Here is a 23,844-nt window from a genome sequence, read left to right as displayed (position 1 = left end):
TTCCCCTCGGGTTTAACTTTACCAATCTAATTGCCTGTTTTCTCAATATACGAGCACAGAAAAGATGGCACCTCCATAATGGTGGGCTAGTGGCTTCCTCAGAAAGACTGTCCTAGTTCTTATACAGGTGCCTGGATCCCTTGTGACCATGGGACTGGAGAATTCTGTGGGAAAACTGAAACACCTCCTCCAAATGAACCTTTGCAGTTGTCTGAAGATAAAAGTATGGGCTCTCAATGGGCCCTTCTGAACTTCTCCAGAACTCCTGAGGAATTCTGAACTGTTTTCTCCTGCCGTCCTGTGCTTCCTCCTCTCTGGGCATCTCAAGCATGGATTTTGTCTATCGTTCATTTATTTTTGACTTATAACTGCTGGTAACATGAGTTACAAAAAATCTTGCAGGTTAGAGAACTTTGGGTTCGCCGTTTCCAATAGTTAGGGTCTGGCCTCTTTGAGGGGCTCACTGGTTGCTGCTCCCAGCTCTGCCCCATCTCAGCTCTGGGGAGACTGCGTGACTGGTGACTGCTGTTCCCATCCCACCTGTCCTGATAGTTCACGCAAAAGGCTGTTCAGCAACTCAGTTCAACGCACTTAATGGGATCTTCCTCCCTAGTATGGTCGACCATAGGAGTGGAAGGAGTGTCATCACTAGGAATGTCTAGAGAAATGTAAATAAAATGAGCTGGGAAAGGAATATGTTCCAGATGAAGGGTCAAGATAAACTCCCAGAAGAACAATTAAAATGAAATGGAAATAAGCAATGTACAAGAGAAAAGAGTTCAGGGTAATGGTTGTAAAGGTGATTCAAGAACTCAGGGAACCAATGGACGCACAGAGTGAGATGTTACAAGAAGTTTTTAACAGAGAGTTAGAAAATATAAAGAACAATCAAGTAGAGTTGAAGAATACAATAATTTTAGTAAAAAAAAGAAAAACTAGAAGGAATAAATAGCAGAATAAGTGAAGCAGAAGAATGAATTGGTGAGCTGGAAGACAGAATGGTGGAAATCACTGCCAGAGAACAGAATAATGGATTAAAAGAAATGAAGACAGTCTCAGAGACCTCTGGGAAAATAACAGATGCACCAACATTTGCATTATAGGGGTCTCAGAAGGAGAAGAGGAAGGGCCTGAGAAAATATTTGATTAGATAATAGCTGACATCAGAAGGGAAACAGTCACCCAAGTCCAGAAAGCACAGAGTCCCAGGCAGGATAAACCCAAGGAGGAAGATGCTGAGACACAGAGTAATCAAGTGGACAAAAGTTAAAGACAAGGAAAACTATTAAAAGCAATAAGTAACATCCATGGCAATCTCCATATGGCTGTCAGCTGACTTTTCAGCAGAAACTCTGTAAGCCAGAAGGGAGTGGCATGATGAGAAGGAAAAACCTACAAACAAGAATACTCTACCTAGCAAGGCTCTTTTCAGATTTGACGGAGAAATCAAAAGCTTTACTGACAAGCAAAAGCTCAAAGAACTCAACATCATCAAAGCAGCTTTAAAACAAATGCAAATTGAGAGAGTAGCATTGAAACATATACATTACCATATATAAAATAGATAGCCAGTGGGAATTTGTTGTATGATTCATGGAGCTCAAATGTGATGCTCTGTGATAACCTGGAGCAGTGGAATGGGGTAGGAGGTGGGAGGACGTTCAAGAGGGTGGGGACATAAGTATGCATGCGTGCGTGCTAAGTCACTTCAGTCGTGTCTGGCTCTTCGTGACCCTATGGACTATAGCCCACCAGGTTCCTCTGTCCTCTTTCTGACCCAGGGATCGAACTCACATCTCCTGTGGCTCCTGCATTGCAGACAGTTTCTTTACCACTGAGCTACCTGGGAAGCCTGGACATATGTATACCTATGGCTGATTCATGTTGATGTATGACAGAAACCAACACAATATTGTGAAATAATTTCCCTCCAATTAAAAATAAAGCATAAAAACAAATGCTAAAGGAAGTTCTCTAGGTGGAAAAGAAAAAGCTATAACTAGAAACAAGAAAATTACAAAATGGGAAAGCGTACCTGTAAAGGACTGTTAAGAGAGAAAAGGATTTTTTTGTGCATGAAGAAGATAGTTTTGAAGAAGTCTGTGTTTATAGGAATCTCAAACTTGTCTTTGAAGATGGGTCAAGTGTGTATTTGTAAACTCAAGACTGGTACCTTGCACATAGCAGAAGCGAAAAGGAGGGACTCGTGGGCATTTGAAGGGACTGTGAATGCAGACTCTGCCTACGAGGAGCTGCCGGATAGAGGCTGCTCCATATTTTTGTAGGACCATGTGAGTGGTTTTCTTTTCTCCTTTAAAAGAATTTTAAAAAGTTTTTTTTTTTGAAACCATGCTTTCCCCTCTTATCTGGTCTCAAGAATAAAACATATGATCTGGTACTATAATTCCTGTGACTTCATATTTATAATATCATGTGCCCTGGCGAGATTCATGTCCCCTTGTCTTCCAGAGCAACCACAAAGCCAGGAAACGGGAAAGCCCTGTGAGACTCTGTTATACACGGAGCCCTGAGGGAGAGGGGAGAGCGTGGCCTGCAGAGTGATGGGGAGGGAACTCAGCTACTGAGACACCAAACTGATTACCCGCTCCTGTGATGGTTCCTGGCTCTGTTTAATCTGGCTTCCCTCTTTTTTCCCAAAGCTCAAAGTGTTTTCTACACCAGGAAGACAGAACTCATGTGCTCCCCATATATCTTCTCTTATGTGCTCTGGGCTTTGGTTTTCCTCTATAAGAGTGGGCTGAGCCTTTGTGGGAGGAGAACGGGGGGTGGGGGCATCCTATATCTTCCTCTATAAGAAATGAAGTGAAAAGGAAGCAAAGGTGAGACAAGGTGCGGTGTAAATTGGCATCCTAATGACAAGTAGCCTACATGCTCTCTTTGCTGGACCCCATCTTCCTGTTGGAGCAATAGAGAAAAGCGGTGTCTTGAATTGTCACACAGCAAAACAGTTCTTTCTGATTGCCCCACTAAGTGTGTCCTTCTGTATATCTGAAAACATGTAAAAGTAGCCATGGGAATGATCAAGCAGATTTGTGCTGTTATATTCCAGGGATTTCACTTGATGGGCACAGATTTTAAAAACTTCCCAACATGGTCAGGCATGAGTACATGTGACTCTGTGGAGCAGATCAGGTTTGGCAATGAAATGCCTGTGCCGGTCTAATAGAGTCAAACTTCATTGTTTTATTTTCTGTAAAGTCCTGTGACATCACAGTATTTCAGGATAGATAGTTATTCAGTGTGGGTTTCTGCTTATCTGGGGCCTCCCCAGGTGGGCGTGTCCACACCATCAGGTTGATTGACAGCAGGTAGGGTCACCTTGCCAACCCCTCTGATGCCAATGAATGTTTTGTCTCCTGTCTCCATTAGGCGGGGCAAGAAGCATAGCATCATCCTAAGGACACAGCTGTCCGTGAGGGTCCATGCCTGCATCGGTGAGTGACATCTGCAGAAGGGGGTGCTTGCCATCTGCCCTCGGCGATTACACTTGTGATGATTGATGCCACTTCTGGGAATAAAATGCAGTATTCACTCTTATGCTATCTATGCTTGGGTTAGTCCCTAGCACAGATGGTTAGAGTTTTTAGGGAAGCAGTTTCTGGCAGTTGTTTTTGTAAGCTACCTCTTTCATTCTGGCTTTCTTTGCTGTTTGGCTGGTGAGTAGAGCTGGAGGTAAGATGGATCGTTGATGAGATTCTTTCTGGCGATGTGGGCAGAGATGAGGTTCTTCATGGGGCTGTGCCAGGGTGAACCTCCAGCCAGATGAAGTGACCTTCATGTGCCTCCTAGTGACTCTCTGCAGCCCCCTGGCCTGTGGTCTCAGGCGATTGAAAGGGAAATCAGGTCAGTACAGGACGGACCACACGTGAATGCTCAGCAGTCGATGTTGAGCAGATTATTTGTGGTTCAAATGGCCTGCCTGTGGTCACATAAGAAACCTCACCGGCGCCCATTCCTGCAGCCATTGATTTTCCCGGACCCACTGGTTTCTCCACTGTATGCGTGGGCTGGATGGCAATGAGAGCGATAATTTATGTTAAGTAGACAGACTCCATGGGGAGGTTTCCTCCTGGCCTTGGGCCAAGTTGAGGCAAGTATGTAACATAAAAAGAAAAAGAAAGGACCTAAATTTCACCTTATGCATAGAAGTTTTCCACATCTGAGTCATTTTACATTTATTTAATATGTGTCATGTCTTAATTCAGGCCTCTAATTAGGAGTGCATCAGTCATCCTGCTGAGGCCCAGTCTACATCTGGAGTGTGGTGTGCATGGGTGCAGTGGAAGGAACCATTTCCAGTCCCGCCTCCTCCTCCCTGCTTTCCTGTTGGAGACCCAGGGATGGGGTGAGGGAGCAGCTGACGTGGAGGGGAATCTCTGTAATTCTGTTTCATTTGGGGATAAGTGGGTGAGGCTATGAGTGTCTTGAGGAACAACCTTTGTCTGACCCTGTGGTTGATGAGTAATTGTGCAGCAGACACAAAAACCTCAGGAGCTGGAGGGTCTGTGTGTCGGGAGGGTGCATGATCTTGTTGGAAATGAAGTGAGAGAAATCTGTGGGATCTTCAGCACTGACCCTGCTTTTCAACTGCCTGTAGCACTGAGTGACCTTAAAATATGCACAGGCACTTGGTTGTATTTAATCATTTACTTCCTTGATTACCTGCTTTATGGTTTTTCCAATTATTTTATGTGTGTAAATCATGCCTACCTGTAGAAAAGTCTTGTGATCTATGACTTTGGATAAACTCCCTTCTGACCCTTGTCCTGAATCTAGAACAAAGCCAGGTGCATACAGCGGGCTGAATACAACAAATATTGGATACTGGTTGAAATATAGAAGATATCCAGTCAAATTTGGGACATGAGTGTGAACTGGTATTTCCTAGGAAGAGTAAGGCACCGGAAAGCAGATTTACATTAAAACAGGCTAGATCAAAGTCCTAATGACCTAACTTGTTTTAAGAAAATTTACTTATCTGCAGTATACACTTAAAATGTTTCAAATACAGGATTTTTCTATCTAGCTGGCTTCCATGTTACTGACTCACTGCATTAACTGATATATTGTTCCATAGTCCCCAGTGATACATGTAAGCACACATCTCATCCCCATGGCAACTGAACCCCAGCAGCCAGTCCAGCCTAGCCTGCTGTCTCCCCAGGTCTTCCTGCTCAAAGGGTAGAACTCAGTGTTGACAGGGTCAGTGTGTTTGTTCCCAAACCTGTTTATGCCAATTGTACTTGCTATTAGAATTATGTAATTAAATGGAATATGAACACTTTATAAACTGATTAAGTATGAGCATACAAAGTCACTGCTTTGAGTATGTTGAAAAAGATTCAAAATTCCTTACTATAAAAGCATTTCTAGTCAATGTGAGTGGGTTGTGATAACCATAAAAGGTGTAGTGTTATGAAAATCCAGAAGGATTCTGGTCTTTGTAAGTATCTTCAGTACTTGCTCCACTTCAAAGACACCAAGATTGGGCATCAGAGACTGTATTATGTGAGTGGCTCATGAAAGAAAGTCCATGGGGAGTCCCACTAGACCTTTATTCAAAGAACATGGCCCTAAATGATGGGCAGGTGCATCTCCTGAGCAGTGTGCCTGGCAACCAACTGTGTCTCATCCCAGAGGAAGTGACAGTCAGTCACCATGGCTGCAAGTCTTAAGGTGCACATGTGTCATTTTTAAAAGACTTTCTGCTTTAATCGCTTTTCACCATTAATTACCTCAGGCCTGAGTATATTAAATGAGAAGATTTGACTGTGTGAATTAACATCAATACCCAAGAAGGCAAAGTTTCTTCTTTGTTTTAAAAAACCTTCTTTGTCCTTTTGTTTCCTATTATTGACAAGGTGTGAAATAGATTTAATAGCGCAATACTAAGTATTATCCTTTGGTTTATGTTTATACAAAGGAATGAATGCATCCTATGTGTGGTGTACCAACTGCCATTGTGACATAGTTTTTCCCTTTCCAAATGGAAATATTAGGTGAGATTTCTCTGGGATTAAAAAAAAAAACAACCAACCCTGGAACAATCTTCAGTTGAAATGGCAAAGGGAAACTTGACAGAGGGAAAAAACCTTTTTCACATCAGTTAGTTGAATCCCTGTTCTTTTTCAAGATCACTTCCCCTCTTCCCCATCTAAGAAATGGTTGAATGATTACAGGCATGGGACAGTGACTGCTGTCAGCCTAGCACCATATGCAGCTCCCCCAAAAACTTTCCTTCCCACCGCACGATTGGATTGGAAGGATCCAGTATCCCTGTAGGCTAATGGGCTTAAAATGCTGTCAAGTGAATATCTCTGAAGTTGTGTTTTCTTCACCCTAATTCTCTCCTCCTTCACCTCTGTTTTTGCTAAGTATAGGAATGTTTAGAATCCAGGACTGCTTGTTGATGAATTGGAGGGAATATGCCTTTGGAATTCTCCAGTGATAACGTTGAAACTCTGTACCCATTGGCATGAGAGTGGAGTGGAGCCTTCATGATTAGCGACCGAGCAAACCTCATGAGAAATGAAAGCCACGGGGCACTGCTGTGATGGTCCCAGCCAGAAGCTGAGTCAGGGGTCTTTGCTGATAGCACAGCAGGAAGCTGGAGTGAGTTTTTGGTACATAGAGAGACCCCATGCTCTTTGTACCTCTGGACTCCTCTCCACTGTATTACTTTGCACATTTTTAGTATGATCGCTTGATATAACATAAAGTAGCAAACACCATATGCCTTTGCCCTCGCCTTCTTCTAGTTTCAATCCCTCAAAAAGATAGTGGTCAAATTGTGGAGATGAAATTAACAGATACAAAGTTAAAAAAATCTATGACAGGCATGTGAGGTCTGCATTTAATGAGGTTAGCTAGAGACAAAAACTTTTCTGGTCCCAGCAAGTGATCCTGTTGCCAGAAGCCAGAAAAATGTTCAGAGGGCCAACTGGCCCTGATGACTAAATCTCATCTTGAAGAGAAAAGGAGTGGAAGAATTGTGGGACAAGGAATGGAATTGAGACTTAAGAAAAGTAAGGTTTGAAGTCATAAGGATCCTAAAGTTAGTATCTGCAAGTCTTCTACGGGCTGTCTTTGAAGGCATTGTGTTTGACTTCAAACCTCTGCTTCAGTTTTCTGAAGCAAACCCTGTCTTCTCATCTAGCAAGTAAACCCTGTCGATTGAGTCTCTGGGAGCCATAGGGCTGACACTTTCAAGTATCCAGCATAGAGTTAAACAAAAGGATAAAAAATTGGCTGAAGATTCCAAAGTGCCATTTATGCTTGTAGTCGGGAGGAACAACCCATATGAAGGGTCTTTAGACCTTTTAGAGTGTGTTTCACCAAACCTCTGAGATGACAAAAGCTGCCTGTGAGAGAGAGGTGAGGTTGACAGAAGCTGGCAAGGTGGCAGAAGTGATCAAGCTCTCCATGAGCTTAGTTTCATCTCTCATTAAAGGTCAAATCACAAGGATAAAGCCAGTTTATTTATTTGTTTATTTCGGCTGTACTGGGTATTCACTGTTGCATGGGCTTTTTCTCTAGTTGCGAGCGGTGGCTTCTCTTGTTGCAGAGCATGGGCTCTGGAGCACAGACTCAGTAGTTTCGGAGCAAAGGCTTAGTTACTCCCTGGCCTGTTGGGATCTTCCTGGACCAGGGATCAAACCTGTGTCTCCTGCATTGGCAGGTGAATTATTTACCACTGAGCTACCAGGGAAACCCACAAGGATACAAAAACAACATAGGGAAAGGCTGTTTCATCCACTGATGCAGAAGAGTAATTTTTCAGCAACTGAAACATCAGCAGAAGAAAGCACCAGAATATTTGTAGAGCGTTTTCCTCTCCTGAGCTGTGCAGTGCAGCTGCATGCTTTGCGTTACTCTGTTACAGCAGAGAGCTAAGTTATAGTGGAGCGTTTCTTCAAGAAGAACCTTCTAGAGCAAAAGTGACTGCAGTGATTCAGCTCACGTGCCAACAGATGGAGAGGCAGTGGCTCCCTGGGGCACGGTATTGAGAAGGATCCCGAGGCTGGGTGCAGTCTTCTTGGGAGGGATCCTGTCTCAGTGCTGGCTTTCACTGGTGGTGATGGAGGTGGTGTGTAAGTGTGTGGTGTGGGGCTCTTGATGAGGTATAGACTTGGTCCAGTGTCTGAACCCCTTCTGGTTACAGGGTAGAGAGCCCTGGGTTTCCTCTGCAGAGAGTGGGGATGGAGCTGTGACCCACGAGCGCTGCCAGCGCCAACTCCTCCCTTTCTCAGGTTCTTTCTTCTTACACCTGTTAGTGTGAGCAAGAGGGCTTGGCTTCGAAATCCTGACTCTCCCTTTGCAGAAGGAGACTTCCAGATTTGTTTTAGATTTCCTCCCTTTTATAATAAGTCTGTGACCTATTTTCGCCCAGAGTTCTGCTCTCTAGGTAAAGACAAGCTCTCTGGATTAACCAGATTAAACACTTCTTATCATCTGTTTCCTATTAATCTGTCTCAGCTCCCAGATGACAGATCTCACGAAATGTCCATGTGTCTAGAAGGACATTGGATCTGGGCTGGGGAAGATCAACTTGTTGGCTCTCTTCACTCTCTCTGGGGGCTGCCTGCCTCTAAGATGCCTTATGGTCAAACAGTGATCGACAGATATGCCCCCCACCACCACTCAAAAATAAAAAGGAAGAAGCGATATGTGAAGGAGGTGAAACATACCACCAGGTTGTTAAACAACACATCTGTCATAAGAGGATATAGATCACAAAGGATTTGTTGCCCAAAATTGAAACAACAACTGGAGATTAAAGAATTGTTCTACCACCTTCAGACACACGAGTAAACATAAATGTGGGGGTGAATAAAGAAAAGGAGACACAAACCTATGAGAGAACACAAGAACCTTCCAGATGCAGCTGGATACTCAGGTCAGCTACGGAAATTAAGAGGCATCCAGAAAGGAAATATGGATGTGGGCAAATGTGAATTTAAGCCCAGGCAAGAAAAGCAGGTGTATCAGGGTCTCTTATGGCAGCTGTTTCATCTTTGTGCTCTCCACTGCTGTCCCAGGATTTTTCCATATTTAAATGATTAATTCATTGCCTCTGTAGGACTGTGTTACCTCTCCTCTCTAGGATCTCTGGATGTTGAATGATGGAATTTAAATATTGCCTTAGAACCATTACCTTCTGTTTGTTTGCCTTGTCCTAGTGAAATTCTTCCCTGGTGGTTCAGAGGGTAAAGAATCCGCCTGCAGTGAGGGAGTCCTGGGTTCGATCCCTGGGTTGGGAAGATCCCCTGGAGGGTATGGCAACCCACTCCAGTGTTCTTGCCTGGAGAGTCCCCATGGACAGAGGAGCCTGGCGGACTGAAGTCCATGGGGCCTCAAAAGAGTCAGACACGAATGAGTTACTAAGCACAGTAGAGTGAAATTCTAGCCAGTGACAACAAAAAATTGACACTGAAGAATGTAGTCGTATTGGTGGAGACACCTGTAGCAGATGTTACAAGTTCAAACCATGTGCTGGCAGTTAGACTCCAAATTTGCTGTCCAGTAGAACCTTACTTCTATCCAGAAAACAACTCCTGGTAAGGAAATCACTGTGCTTTTGATTTCTTCAAGACCGATCTTTCTATAAATGCTTTCCACTCCCAGGTCTGACCTGATGGTGGAGTGTAATGCAAGCTCTAGTGCCTGGCTCTTGGCACCAGTGTCTGTCCCCATGAAGAGACAACCTCATTTTTATCATACATCAATAAGGCTGTATGTCAGAGAACAAACACTTTGTCTCCGATTTCTAGAGACATTGATATCCAGAGGACTTAGGAGCTGAAAAGGATGGATGGCTTGCAAAGGTCCTGCTGCATGGGGATTCTCCAAGGATTGGGTGAACACTTGTGTACTTTTCAGGTCTTGCTGAGAGACCTGAAGACAACAGATTTCTAGGGAAGGGGATTCTTTGAGCATTTCACCAATTTCTTTTGTGTTAGAAATACCAATGGGAAGTATTTTAACTTGTAAAAAAAAGAACTTGCAAAACATTAGTAGTTCAGCAAAATATGTAGCCAGTTTAAGTTTTAATTTGAAGGGGAGAAAAAGATGTTGGAGGATTTATTGTAAGTGCTATTGGTCTCAAGTTCACATAATAGAGTAATAGTGACAGAATAGCTTGCTCCTTGGGAAAAAAAAGTTGTGACAAACCTAGACAGCATATTAAAAAGCAAAGATGAAAAACAAAACAAAACAACAACAACAACAAAAAAGCAAAGATGTTACTTTGCTGACAAAGGTCCGTCTAGTACAAGCTATGGTTTTTTCAGTAGTCATGTATGGATGTAAGAGTTGGATCATAAAGAAAGCTGTGCACCGAAGAATTGATGCTTTTGAACCGTGGTGTTGGAGAAGACTCTTTGAGAGTCCCTTGGACTGCAAGGAGATTCAATCAGTCAATCCTAAAGGAAATCAGTCCTGAATATTCATTGGAAGGACTGATGCTGAAGCTCCAATACTTTGGCTACCTCATGCGAAGAGCTGACTCATTGGAAAAGACCCTGATGCTGGAAAAGATTGAAGGCAGGAGGAGAAGGGGATGACAGAGGATGAGATGGTTGGATGACATCACTGGCTCGATGGACATGAGTTTGAGCAAGCTCCAGGGGTAGGTGATGGACAGGGAAGCCTGGCATGCTGCAGTCCACGGGGTTGCAAAGAGTCGGACGTGACTGACCAACTGAAGTGAACTGAGCAGAGTAGAAGATGAAAAAAGCTTATGTAATTAAAATCTTGTTATCATCACTGAAAAGAAGAACAGCTTCTGTTGTTAATTACACCCAGAGGTGACATGCTTTATCTGTATCCTAATAACTGTACTGTGATGGTGTAGACAGGAAGGGAGTCCACTTTACAAGAACATGGGGCAGTCTTTGTGGGAGGAGGTGTGATGCTAGGTGTGCATTCAATACTTCAGTCACTTCCTAGTCTCTAAAAAAGGCTCCACTTTGGATTTAGTGGTGAACTTAATAACAATCTTAAAATTAGATAATGCAGCTACAAGTATTTCAAAAGTTGTAAAATGCTACAAAGAAGATTAGTTTGAGAAGAACTCTACTAAACTGGAGCTTGTTTGTTGTTCAGTCGCCCAGTTGTGTCTGACTCTTTGTGACCCCATGGACTACAGCACGCCAGGCCTCTTTCTGTCTGTCACCATCTCCCCAAGTTTGCCCAAGTTCATGTCCATTGCATCGATGATGCCATCCAGCCATCTCATCCTCTGATGCCCTCTTCTTCTTCCCTCAATCTTTCCCAGCATCAGGGACTTTTCCAGTGAGTTGGCTGTTTGGATCAGATGACAAAAATACTGGAGCTTCAGCTTTAGCATCAGTCCTTCCAGTGAATATTCAGGGTTGGATTTCCCTTAAGATTGACTGGTTTGATCTCCTTGCGGTCCAGGGGATTCTCAGAAGTCTTCTCCAGGACCACAGTTTTCATCAGTTCTTTGGAACTTATTTACCTTGGCCATTTAAAAAAGGCCATGTGAACCATGTTCACTGGATGACACTTTTGCAGTATTTCTCTTCTCACCCATGTTGCATGGACCTTCTCTGCCCCTCCTGAGCCTTGGGAGGGGCTGAGAAGAGTGGACATTTTCTCAAGACCACATGCCTGGGATGGAGAGGGAATAAGTCTTGATGCTGTCTATTCCCTGACTGGGGGTCTTTGCCCTGGCCTGATACTTCTCTTTTTAGGCTATTTTATGTAACCTCCAGGCTTCCCTGGTGGCTCAGTGGTAAAGAATCCACCTGCCAATGTAGGAGACCCAGGTTCTATCCCCTGGGTCGGGAAGATCCCCTGAAGAAGGAAATGGCAACCCACTCCAGTACTCTTGTCTGGAGAATCCCAGGGCCAGAGGAACCTGGCAGGTTACAGTCCATGGGGTCACAGAGTCAGCACGACTGAGCGACTAAACAACAACAACAATATAATCTTTAGCTCAATCTTCATATGTGACTGCAGACCAATGCAACCCTTCTGGTTTAAAAAGTCTGAGAAGTGCTGCTGAAACATCTAATATAACATTTTTCCCAAACGAAGTTTTGCCAGGCTTAGAAGATGGTCTTTCAGCTGAGTTCCCCAAGTGTGGTTCACAGATTGCCTTAGGGGAAAGGAAACAGCTGAGATAAATGGATTTCACCCTTCAAGAGCTGACCGTGTTTAGCAATGCAGTTACAATCCTTTCCTCTGGGTTGAGCTGCCAACTCCTTTAGATGGAACTGGAGCTTCTGAGTCCCTTCCTGGCTCCATCTTGACCACTGGACATGTGGCCCCTCATTTTGGGCTTCGTGTTAGGACATTTCTGGGAACTATTGCCTCTGGCTTTAGGAGCTATCCAGAAGGAACAGCAGGGTTCTAGGCAGGAAGCTGTTGAGTCCTCCTGCTCCTGGATTGGAGATTGGTTCATACCTGAGGAGATCTATGATATAGGGGTTCTGTCCCAGGTAGCCACGAGCTGTTGAAGCTAGCTTCTTGAAGGTGGACTGTTTTGTATCCAGCCTACAAAACAAAGCAGACCTCAGCTTATTTATTGAGTAAATAAAGCCTCTTGTGATACTATGGTTTCTATTAAGAATGTGTATTTGATCTTCATCCTATTTCTGGCATAGAACTCCTAAAACCCTTGGAATTTCTTAAGTGGTAAGAGCAACAAAGATATTTTTTGTTATGTTAACATGGTGACTTTTGTACCCCACGTAGGGGTGGGAGCTGGTTGCCGATGTTGATAGTGTGTGCTTAGTAGTGTCCAACTCTCTGCGACCCCATGGACTATAACCTGCCAGGTGCCTCTGTCCATGGAGTTCTCCAGGCAAGAACACTGGAGTGGATAGTTATTTCCTTCTCCAGGGGATCTTCCCAACCTTGGAGATCAGGGTTCCAACCTGATTGAACCTGGGTCTCCTGCATTGCAGGGGCATTCTTTACCATTTGAGCCACCAGGGAATCCCCACCATGTGATTAGAGGTTTGGAACTTTCCAGTTTACCCTCTGACCTTCAGGGAGATGAGAAGGGCTAGACAGAGGTTGGATGAATCACCAACGGCCAATGATTTAATCAGTTATGACCCTGTAATGAAGCCTCTATTAAAATCCCCTAAAGTATAGGTTTCAGAGAGCCTCTGGGTTGGTGAACACACAGGGATTCAGGGAGAGTGGCATCTGGAGAGGACACAGAAGATCCTCACTCTTGCCCTTGACTTTGCCTGTTGCATTTCTTCCATGTGGCTGTTCTTGATTTATATCCTTCTATAATGAACTGGTGACCTAGTGAGTAAAATGTTTAAGTCCTGTGACCTGCTCTAACAAATTAATCAAGCCCAAGGAGGGGTTCATTGGAACTTCTGATCTATTGCTGGTTGATCAGAAGCACGGGTGAAAACTTGGGATTGGCTTCTGAAGTGGGGTGGGGGCCTTCTTGTGGGACGACTTATGGGACAGCTACTGCACTATGTAGATAGTGTCAGCATCGAGGTGAATGGTAGCACACCCAGCTGGTGGGCTGAGGATGGCTTGTTGGTGTGGGGAAGCCTAGACACACACACACACACACACACACACACACACACACACACACACACACACACACACACACACACACACACACACACACACACACACACACACACACACACACACACACACACACACACACACACACACACACACACGAATTGGGTCCAGGAACTCAAAAGAACCACTGAAAAGGTTGTAGAACTGACATGTATTTAATTCGTTTACTTTCAGAAATGAATTTCTTTGGTATTTTCTCAGAAAAAGAATAAAAGGCAGTAAACAGAATGTGGAAGAAAGTAGAAAGTAACAGCTGCGCAAGTGGGCAGAGTATCCTTTAAAGAGTGTTTCCAGGAGGACTCTCAGTTCTGGAGGTCTCATGTGAAGCTGGAAGTGCATAGCCTCTGGTCGCTCATGGCCTGGGTGCCAGGCAGAGTGATGTGAGTGGAGTCTGGGGGCCACTGTCTGCCTCTGCCCTGGGTGGTCTGGGTCCCACATGGAGCTGTGACCTTTAAATCTGTGTCCTGAGGTTGGAGGTAAGATGGCGGTGATTTGGGCTAACACCCTGACATAAGACTGCTCTTCAGAACAGAGCCTGGGTCATTTCTTTTGGGGAAAGGGGTGAGATGCTCTTGGCCCCAAATGTAGCAAGTTGATGATAGACCACTGAAGAACACATGAAGAAGATGGTGAAGCATCATGAAGGGTGATTGTGGATCTTTCTGGGGCTGGTGATGGAGTGTGCCCCAGTGGGATGCTGATTCTAATTGTTCCAAGCAGGGATGGCCAAGACCTGGTGGTTGACCTGTGCAGGTGACATGTAATGACTTTTGAGAGCCTTCTAGCCCCACTGTCTCCTCCTCTTTGGGAGGATACTTCCTGTGGGCACAGTGTGTGCCCTGGATGTCGCCTAGGGATGGATGGAAGGAGCGCAGGGATTTAGGTCTGAAGATTTTGTCTGAAAGCCGAGTCAGAGTCATTATGAATCACACTGCTCTCCCTGCCACGCACCTTAGTCCAGGGGAGGAGGACCAACACTGGCTTCACCTGGGGCGTTTTGGGAGTGGACGCTGCATGTGAGTCATCCCCAGGCCCCGTCAGCTGCTGTGTTGAGCACCTGCTCCTTGCAGGGTGCTTAACACAGGTTATTCCATTTATCCTCCTGACACATTAATTATCTTTACAGAAGAAGAAAGAGATTCAGAGAGGTTTGCTCGCTCGCCCAGGGACAGAGAGCTGAACTGCAGAGCTGATTCACATCTGTATCTGTCAACTGTTAACTGGAAAAGTCCTGTTGTGTTACTTTTTACGAAGTTTTCCTTTTAGACAAGCAGAAAGGGAAATTTCCACCGCATTTCCTTCCCACCAGACCCTGAGCAAAGTACTATTTACTTTAGTCCTCACAACAGCCTCTGAGGGGAGGGGATTACTGTTCCCATTTAACAGAGGAGGAGACTGAGGCACTTGTGGTCTGCTTGCTTGGCTGAGGTCTCGACGGGAGTACGTGGCAGAGCTGAGATACTCATGTGGGTCTTCCTGACTCCAAGGCCTGAACTTGCATTGGCTGGCCTTTAGCACTGATGACCATGCTCCAGGCATCTGCTGAGCCTTCGAGAGAACACAGAGTCTAGAACCAGACCTGCCCTGAGGAGCTGTGTGACCTTTGGCAAATAACCTCATCTCTGAGCCTCAATGTCTTCATTTATCAAGAGGGGATATTAATGATATCTCTTTAAAGTATTGTTATGAGGATTAAATAAATATTTCATTGGTGCTGGATCCAGGTTTTAGAAACAGTTTATATTGAGTATTGATTTATGGGCTCAAAGAACCGGTATGTACTTTAGAATCAGACAAATTGGGGTTTAAATGTAGCCCTGAATCTTTGTGTCCATGAGCAAGTTACCCAACCCTTTTAGGTCTGTCTGCTCATATATGACAGTGAGGACAAGTGGGTCCTGACGCCTCCCTGCTGGTACTGATGTAAATATTCTTGGAGATGGTGTCCGTACAGATCCAAGCATGGTGCCTGGCATGTGTTACTTGGGGGCAAATGGTGAATATTATCGTCGTTGTGACAAAGTTTGTATTTTGTTGCTTTACAGCTTGTTAGAGCACAGTTGAAATGTGATTATCCAGTAGTTCTTAAAGGAAATTACCTGTAAAGTGATTTATTCATAAGTAGAAGTGACTTGTAGGAAATCCATGTCTTCTCTCCAACTCTTGAAGGACCTTATTCAGAACTGAATCTCAAGATTGTATGAGATGATAAACTGCAACAATAAACTGTAGAACTCTTATTTAAATATGAATGCAGCTAATACCCAACTAATCTGGTCAGGAAGCAACAGTTAGAACTGGACATGGAACAACAAACTAGTTCAAAATTGGGAAAGGAGAACATCAAGGCTGAATATTGTCACCTTGCTTATTTAACTTCTATGCAGAATACATCATGCAAAATGCCATGCTGGATGAAGCACAAGCTGGAATCAAGATTGCCGGGAGAAATATCAATAACCTCAGATATTCAAATGACACCACCCTTATAGCAGAAGGCAAAGAGGAACTAAAGAGCCTCTTGATGAAAGTAAAAGGGGAGATTGAAAAAGTTGGCTTAAAACTCAGCATTCAGAAAACTAAGATCTTGGCATCTAGTCCCATCACTTCATGGCAAATAGATGGGGAAACAATGGAAACAGAGACTTTATTTTTTGGGGCTCCAAAATCACTACAGATGGTGACTGTAGCCATGAAATTAAAAGACACTTGCTCCTTGGAAGAAAAGCTATGAAAAACCTACACAGCATAATAAAAAGCAGAGACATCACTTTGACGACAAAGGTCTATCTAGTCAAAATTATGGTTTTTCCAGTAGTCATGTATGGATGTCAGAGTTGGACCATAAAGAAAGCTGAGTGCTGAAGAATTGGTGCTTATGAATTGTGGTGTTGGAGAAGACTCTTGAGAGTCCCTTGGACTGCAAGGAGATCCAACCAGTCCATCTTAAAGGAAATTGGTCCTAAGGATTGGAAGGACTGATGCTGAAGCTGAAGCTCCAATACTTTGGCTACCTGATGCAAAGAACCAACTTATTGGAAAAGACCCTGATGCTGGGAAAGATTGAAGGCAGGAGGAGAAGGGGTCGACAGAGGATGAGATGGTTGGATGGCATCACTGACTCAGTGGACATGAGTTTGAGCACACTCCGGGAGTTGATGATGGACAGGGGGAGTTTGCATGCTGCAGTCCATGGGTTCTCTAAGAGTTGGACACAACTGAGTGACTGAACTGGACTGAATGTATTTACAGTATGTTTTACTTGCTGCCCTTTGCTGATTGGCAGACAGATTTGAAACTATAGGTCGGTAAATTTCTGTTAACATTCTCTTTGGTATTACACAGTGGATCTGGTCATCCCAAGACCTGAAGGGCCATTCTGAGTTCCTGGTTTCTGTTTAGCTAGTGACATTGGGGTCATTATTGTGGTTCTCTTCTTTTCAGTTATACTGGTTTTGATACATTTTAGAATGCTCCAGCGGAGAAGGCAATGGCACCCCACTCCAGTACTCTTGACTGGAAAATCCCATGGATGGAGGAGCCTGGTAGGCTGCGGTCCATGGGATCGCTAAGAGTTGGACACGACTGAGCAACTTCACTTTCACTTTTCACTTTCACATATTGGAGAAGGAAATGGCAACCCACTCCAGTGTTCTTGCCTGGAGAATCCCAGGGACGGGGGAGCCTGGTGGGCTGCCGTCTATGGGATCACAGAGTTGGACACGACTGAAGTGACTTAGCAGCAGTAGCAGCAGCAGCAGCAGCAGCAGAATGCTCCATATTTGGAAAGCATTGAACAACATGTTTACTGAACAACTCTCATCTTCACTGAAATGAAGTGGATTTTGTGTTAGTGAAAGGCAGCCTCCTTCCCCGATCCTTTGTGTTCCAAGACCGTGTTCTCCAGAGAGGACTGCTGAAATGGAGGATAATGCTTCTCAGAAATCAAATAAGACAAGTATATGAAAAGGAATAAAAACACGGAGTGCTAGTTACTTTGTATTCATAATTTTAGGGTTGAAAAATTATGCTCTGAACACTGTAAAAGTAGTAAAAAAAAAAAAATTCCAAGTTGATATTTAGAAAATGTTCAAATAGATAAGCTGTTCCAATGGTACCTAAAAATACAATCAATATCTTTGTTTACAACAGCTATGCTGTTGTTGTTCAGCTGCTCAGTCGTGTTCATATCTGCGATCCCAGGGGCTGCAGCATGCCAGGCTTCCCTCTCCTTTACCATCTCCTGGAGTTTGCTGCCCTCTTCTCCTTTTGCCTTCAGTCTTTCCCAGCATCAGGGTCTTTTCCAATGAGCCAGCTCTTTTCATCAGGTGGCCAAAGTATTAGAGCTTCAGCTTCAGCATCAGTCCTTCCATTGAATATTCAGGACTGATTTCAGCAACTATACTAATGATGGTAAACTCACCACACATATAACAGTAATATTGTCAGTTGACTTAGTATCCTGGGGATTTTAAAAAATGACTTGTTTGGCTCAGGGTACCTTAGAAAGCTGCCCCATGATGTCACGCTCTGGCCCTGTGGCCCCTCATCAGAGTCCCTGGACATGGGGCTTGGGTGCTGGAGTTGGTGACGGTGAAGTCAGTGGCTGAGGATGGGCGGACCAGGTCCTATCCCCTTCACCAGGCACTGGCTCCAAGGACTCCAAGGCCACCAGGAGGAAGCAGTGCAGAGTGCCATGCAGTGCTTTGCACTTCATCAGAAAGCCATAAAAACAATTACCAGCCGATTATGGACTCTGAAAAGGAGCTCGCAAAGCTGCCTGGCTAGCAACTGCCAAGGCCGGGTGAGTCACTGATGCAATTTGGTGTAGATTTTTTTTTTTCTTTCATGGAAGGTAGTGAAATCTTGAAGAAAAGTGTGTCCATTGAGATGGCCTCCCAGGATGCCTGGAACAGCTCAGGCCAGGCAATTTGAGGTCAACATGCTGGTATGTACCCACTACAGATATCTGGATGGTGGGACTCAGGGGCAGCTTAGCCTTGGGGTTCTACTTGTAGCCCTGCCTTTCTTTGACTCTCCTCCAGGGTTTGGGATTCAGTCCTTTCCACTGTCTGACTTGAGGCCCTGTCTTTGTCAGGATTCTCTGGTGGCTCCAGGCTGTGGCTTCTGGCTTGGGGGGCTTGTGGAATTTGGGGTTCTCACTCCTGGGCATGACAAGAGACTGCTGACCTGGGCCTTGTGAGGAGGACTTGTGTTGTTACCTCCAAAGGAGGTTGTGTCTAGATTCCAAGATTATATATTTAAAACATACTGGTTTTTATTTCGTAGAATCCTCCTCTGGCATCTCTTCATTTTTCTTAAACAAATGGCTTAGAAGACAAAATAAGAAAAAAAAAAATCAGGTGTCGTGGACAGGGCCTGCTCAGGTCTGGGGACCCAGACTGTGGTTGAGGGTATTGATCTCTGTTCAGGGGTGTCCTAATTGAGGAGAACTGGAGGACCAGGGTGGAGCCATGGGAGGCAGGATTCTGATGCTGCTACCAGCATTGTCAGGCAGCCAGACCCGGGACTTGGCACTGACTTCTCCAAAAATGGAGACCCTTGTGTTTCCCTTCAGAGCTGCTGAAAGGACTGGTGAGCCGGGAGTCTGTCTTCGGTCAAAAATCTGACACCTGGCAGCCCTGCGGGATTTCCATGAGCTGGAGCTTTGTTGTTGCTATTGTTGAGATTCAGCAGTAACTTATGAGTAGGCTTGAAAATGTACTCTCATTTATATTCCTGTGATGTGAGAGATATCCAGCTTTCCACCTGACTTAGAAAATAGCTCATCAACGTTTATGGAATGAATGCCTCCTGGGTGTCACCATCATGTCAAGTGCTGTAAAGGAAATGAATCGGTACATAGTAAATGTAGTACAAATAGGAAGCAATTTTTATTAAAGTATAGTTGATTTACAACTTTATGTTAGTTTCTGGTGTATAGCAAAGTGATTCATATATATATATATGTATACATATATAAACTTTTTCAGTTTCTTTTCCATTACAGTTTGTTATAAGATATTGAATATAGTTCCCTGTACTATACAGTAGGACCTTGTTGTTTATCTGTTTTGTATATAATAGTTGATATCTGCTAATCAAAAACTTCTAATTTATCCCTCCCCCTCTTCCTCTTTGGTAACCATAAATTTGTTTTCTATGTCTGTGACTGTTTTTGTTTTGAAAATAAGTTCATTTATATCATTTTTGGATTCCACAATGTAAGTGATATCACATGGTGTTTGTCTTTCTCTGTCTGACTTTGCTTAGTATGATAATCTCTAGGTTCATCCATATTGCTACAAAGGGCATTATTTTATTCTTTTTTAATGGCTGAGGGATATTCATATGTATATATATATATTTATACCACATCTTCTTTATTTATTCATTTGTTGATGGATATTTAGGTTGCTTCCATGTCTTGGCTATTGTAAATAGTGCTCCTATGAACATTGAGGTGAATGTATCATTTTGAATTAGTTTGCATCTTTTCCAGATATATGGCCAGTAGTGGGATTGCTGGGTCATATGGTAGCTCCGCTTTTAGTTTTTTAAGGAACCTCCATACTATTCTTCATAGTTACTGGATCAATTTACGTTCCCACTAACAATGTTAGGAGGGCTCCCTTTTCTCCATACCCTCTCCAGTATTTGTTATTTGTAGACTTTTTGTGATGACCGTTCTGACTGGCATATGGTCATACCTCATGGTAGCTTTGATTTGCATTTCTATAGTGCTTAGCAATGTTGAGCATCTTTTCATGTGTCTGCTGGCCATCTCTATGTCTTGGAGATTCGTCTGTTTAGATATTCTGCCCATTTTTTTTCTGTCTATATTTTGATTGGGTTTTGTTGTTGTTATTGAGTTCAACCAGCTGTTTGTTTACTTTGGAAATTAAGCCCTTGTTGGTCACATCATTTGCAAATATTTTCTCCCAGTCTGTGTGTTATCTTTTCCTTTTCTCTATGGTTTCCTTTGCTGTGCAAAATCCTCTAAATTTAGTTAGGTCCCATTTGTTCATTTTTGTTTTTATTTCTGTTGTCTTAGGAGACTGACCTAAGGAAACATTGGTACTACTTAAATCAGAGAATGTTTTGCCTATGTTCTCTTTTAGGAGTTTTATGGTGTAATGTCTTATATTTAAGTCTGAAAGCCATTTTGAGCTTATTTTTGTGTATGATGTGAGGGTGTGTTCTAACTAACTGATTTACATGCAGCTGTCCAGCTTTCCCAACACCACTTGCTGAAGAGACCATCTTTTCTCCATTGTATATTCTTGCCTCCTTTATCATAGATCAATTGACCGGGGTATGTGGGTTTATTTCTGGGCTCTCTATTCAGTTCTATTGATCTGATGTCTGTTTTGTGCCAATACCACATTGTTTTGATTACTGTGCCTTAGTAGTATTGTCTGAAGTCAGGGAGCAGTTCCCTTTACTCTTGTTTCTAACTGGAAGGTATGTGTTTGAAGTTTCCAACTCTGCCCTAAGCTCTGGATCTGCTGTTGAGATGTGTGCCGTGTCCACTGAAGACCTGAACTTCATCCATGCCTGTCCCCCATCCCTCACTGGAAGGGTTCCAGCCTGCCCATCACATGTCCCTGGTGCTTTTTGCGTGGGAGTTTCACCGTTCACCTCTCAATTCTCCAGGTGTGTGATCTGTCCATGTCCTGTTTCCCAGGGCAGGGATGGAGGACCTTCCTCTCCCTGAGGGCAGAGAGGTAAAGCGGCCTTATAGGAGGAAGGAGTTTGGGGTTTCTAGAAGCCAATCATAGAACTGCTTTGCGCCTCAGTTTTCCCACGTGAACTTGGGGACCTAGTTCGTATAAATACTGGAAAATTCTCTGTATACATAGAAGACGTGTTCTGAGGGAGTCTTTTTAATAGTTTGGTTACACTGGTCTCTCTCTTAAATCTTTTGTCTTTTTATTGTGTTTTTCTCTAAGAATATTTGTTCATAAAATTTTAACTATACCCTCCATTTCTCTCCTCTTGATTTCTGTAGCATACCATGTCTTTCTGACTTTTCCTTGATTCTTAAACTAGATACAAGGCCCAAGCTAAGCAAAGAAAACCAAACAAAACATCTGGAGCCCCTGCGTGCCTCCCTCCGTCCGCTGTCTCTTAGAGAGAAACAGAAAATGGACACAGTGTGTTCTTGAGTCTGTCGCTCAGCTCCTGAAAGGCCCAGGAGGTCAGAGTCGGGCAGGCGGCCCTCCATTTATGCATTTTTCCTAGTGCACCCGATATCATCTGATCTTGGAAGCTAAGCAGCATGGGGTCTGGTTAGTACTTGGATGTGAGACCGCCTGGGAATACTGGGTGCTGTAGGCTTTTTGCCTCCCCTCTCTCTCTTGGGATTCTCTGGTGGCTCAGACGGTGAAGAGTCTGCCTGCAATGAGGGAGATCTGGCTTCGATCCCTGGGTCGGGAAGATCCCCTGGAGAAGGAAATAGCAACCCACTCCAGTATCCTTGCGCGGAAAATCCCATGGATGGAGGAATCTGGCGGGCTACAGTCCATAGGGTCGCCAAGAGTTGGACATGACTGAGCAACTTCACTCTCATTCCTTAGGAGGGCAGCACTCCTAGACTCAAGAATGGAAGGAATCACCTCCTTATTCCAGGTAACTTACCTAGTTATTGTCACTGTCCTTTCCCAGAGGACTGTGTGTTAAAAGCATGCTGCCTGTACAGATAATCCTTAGGATGATGTGACATGGATTTTCACTCTCCTCGGATGTGACTACATCACAGGGAGTCCTGAGTCCTACTCTTCCTACTTCCAGAGAGAGCAGGGACTTCTACTCAGCATCCCAGGAGGACACTGTGGCCGCCCCTTCCGCTTCACTCCTGTGCAAGGAGAGATGGTGGGTCTGGGAGAAGGCAGTGAGCAGGTGAGGCTCAGCTCTTCTCCTCTTCGTGTGTCCTGTTTTGAGGACCCTCCAGGTCTTGGCTTTGCCATGGGCCAGCAGCCTGTCCCTCTGGTGGGCCAGGGGTCACCTCCTGGGCTGCTCGGGATACCCTCTGGCCCTAGGGGCGAGGCCAGCTCTCTCCTGAGCTGCATCAGTGGTCCAGCCCTGTTGGTCTGCCTGGCATGCCTCATTTCCCACGTGCTTCTGACTTTAGGAGGGCGAGACCCTGTTAGCCCCACAGAGAAGATCTCTGCAGACTGGACTCCGGAGTTGGGGATGTGGGTCCTTTTAGCTCTAACCCTTCTCCTGAAGGCAGGCAGGGCGCTGCCTCGTCAGGCAACTTAGAGAGATGCGCCATGTGCTCGGAAGACGGGGGTGGCATGTCCAGAGTCGAGATGACAGGCAGCTGCTCTTGCCCGTCTCCCCTTGGCCGGGATGGCGGCTCAGGGCAGGCTGTCTGCGCCGGGCTAAATTAAAACTGGAGATGCCCGGAGCTTTGTTCTTTTTAAGGCTGCAGTATTTGAGGTGAAAGAGAGGGAGTGAGTCTAAAATAAAGCGTGACTCTGTCGGGGGCGTGTGCTCACTGTTGTCGATAGGGGAGGTGGAACCTGTTCCAGGGCTGGGGTCCTGCTCAGTGGGCACCATGGCCACTGTGCCCAGGACTGCCTGCTTTGATTTTGGGGGAGCACATTCCAGACCTTTGATATTTTCTGTTAACACTTGTCCAAATACTGTAACAAAAGCAATATAGCACATCGCACTCTGGCCTCTGCAGCCTGGTGTACCAAGGTGTGAACAAGAGGTGGTTTTGAGGTGAGTGCACCTGTGGCAAACTTGCTTGCGAGAGTGACTACGTCGTGAGTGACTACGTCATGAGTGGCTGACGTAGCAGGGCACGTGTGTTTGCCATGACAGTGGTTCTGTCTCCTCTGACGTGACTCTCCACTCAGAACATTTGGAGGGGGAAGAAGGAATTACTAAACTAGTAAACCCTGGGATCTAGAGTAATCATGTAATAGAGTTTATGGAGAGATTGCACGATTTGGGGGGAAATGACAACTGGAATACAGAGACTAGTCACCAGTCGTTCATGGATGAGACCAACTTGGAAAGATCAAGAGTCCACTTCTGTGGACAGGGAATGGCGTTGCCTTAGCTTTCTTGCTTCTTGCCCGTGAAGTGAAGTGTGAGTGTTAGCGGCTCCGTCCTGTCTGACTCTTTGCGACCCATGGACTGTAGCCCGCCAGGCTCCTCTGTCCATGGGCCTTCCCAGGTGTGAGTACTGGAGTGAGTTGCCATTTCCTTCCCTCCACA

The 23,844-nt window shown here is 44.6% G+C and overlaps 1 protein-coding gene across 9 annotated transcripts in view; it reads left to right on the top strand.

Moving 5' to 3' along the window:
- Window positions 1-23,844, top strand: part of FHOD3 (formin homology 2 domain containing 3) — a 502,620-nt gene that overhangs the window by 72,157 nt on the left and 406,619 nt on the right. For all 9 annotated transcript variants that reach the window (XM_043888946.1, XM_043888942.1, XM_043888941.1 and 6 more), the window contains exon 3: window positions 3,391-3,455. In XM_043888946.1, coding sequence (XP_043744881.1) covers window positions 3,391-3,455 — 65 coding nt within the window. The remainder of the gene's footprint in view (window positions 1-3,390; window positions 3,456-23,844) is intronic.

This window comes from Cervus elaphus, chromosome 27, assembly GCF_910594005.1.
Source record: "Cervus elaphus chromosome 27, mCerEla1.1, whole genome shotgun sequence".
Classification (NCBI taxonomy): Eukaryota; Metazoa; Chordata; class Mammalia; order Artiodactyla; family Cervidae; genus Cervus; species Cervus elaphus.
The sequence above is the reverse complement of the archived record's forward strand: the minus strand, read 5'-3'. Positions and strand labels throughout refer to the sequence as shown.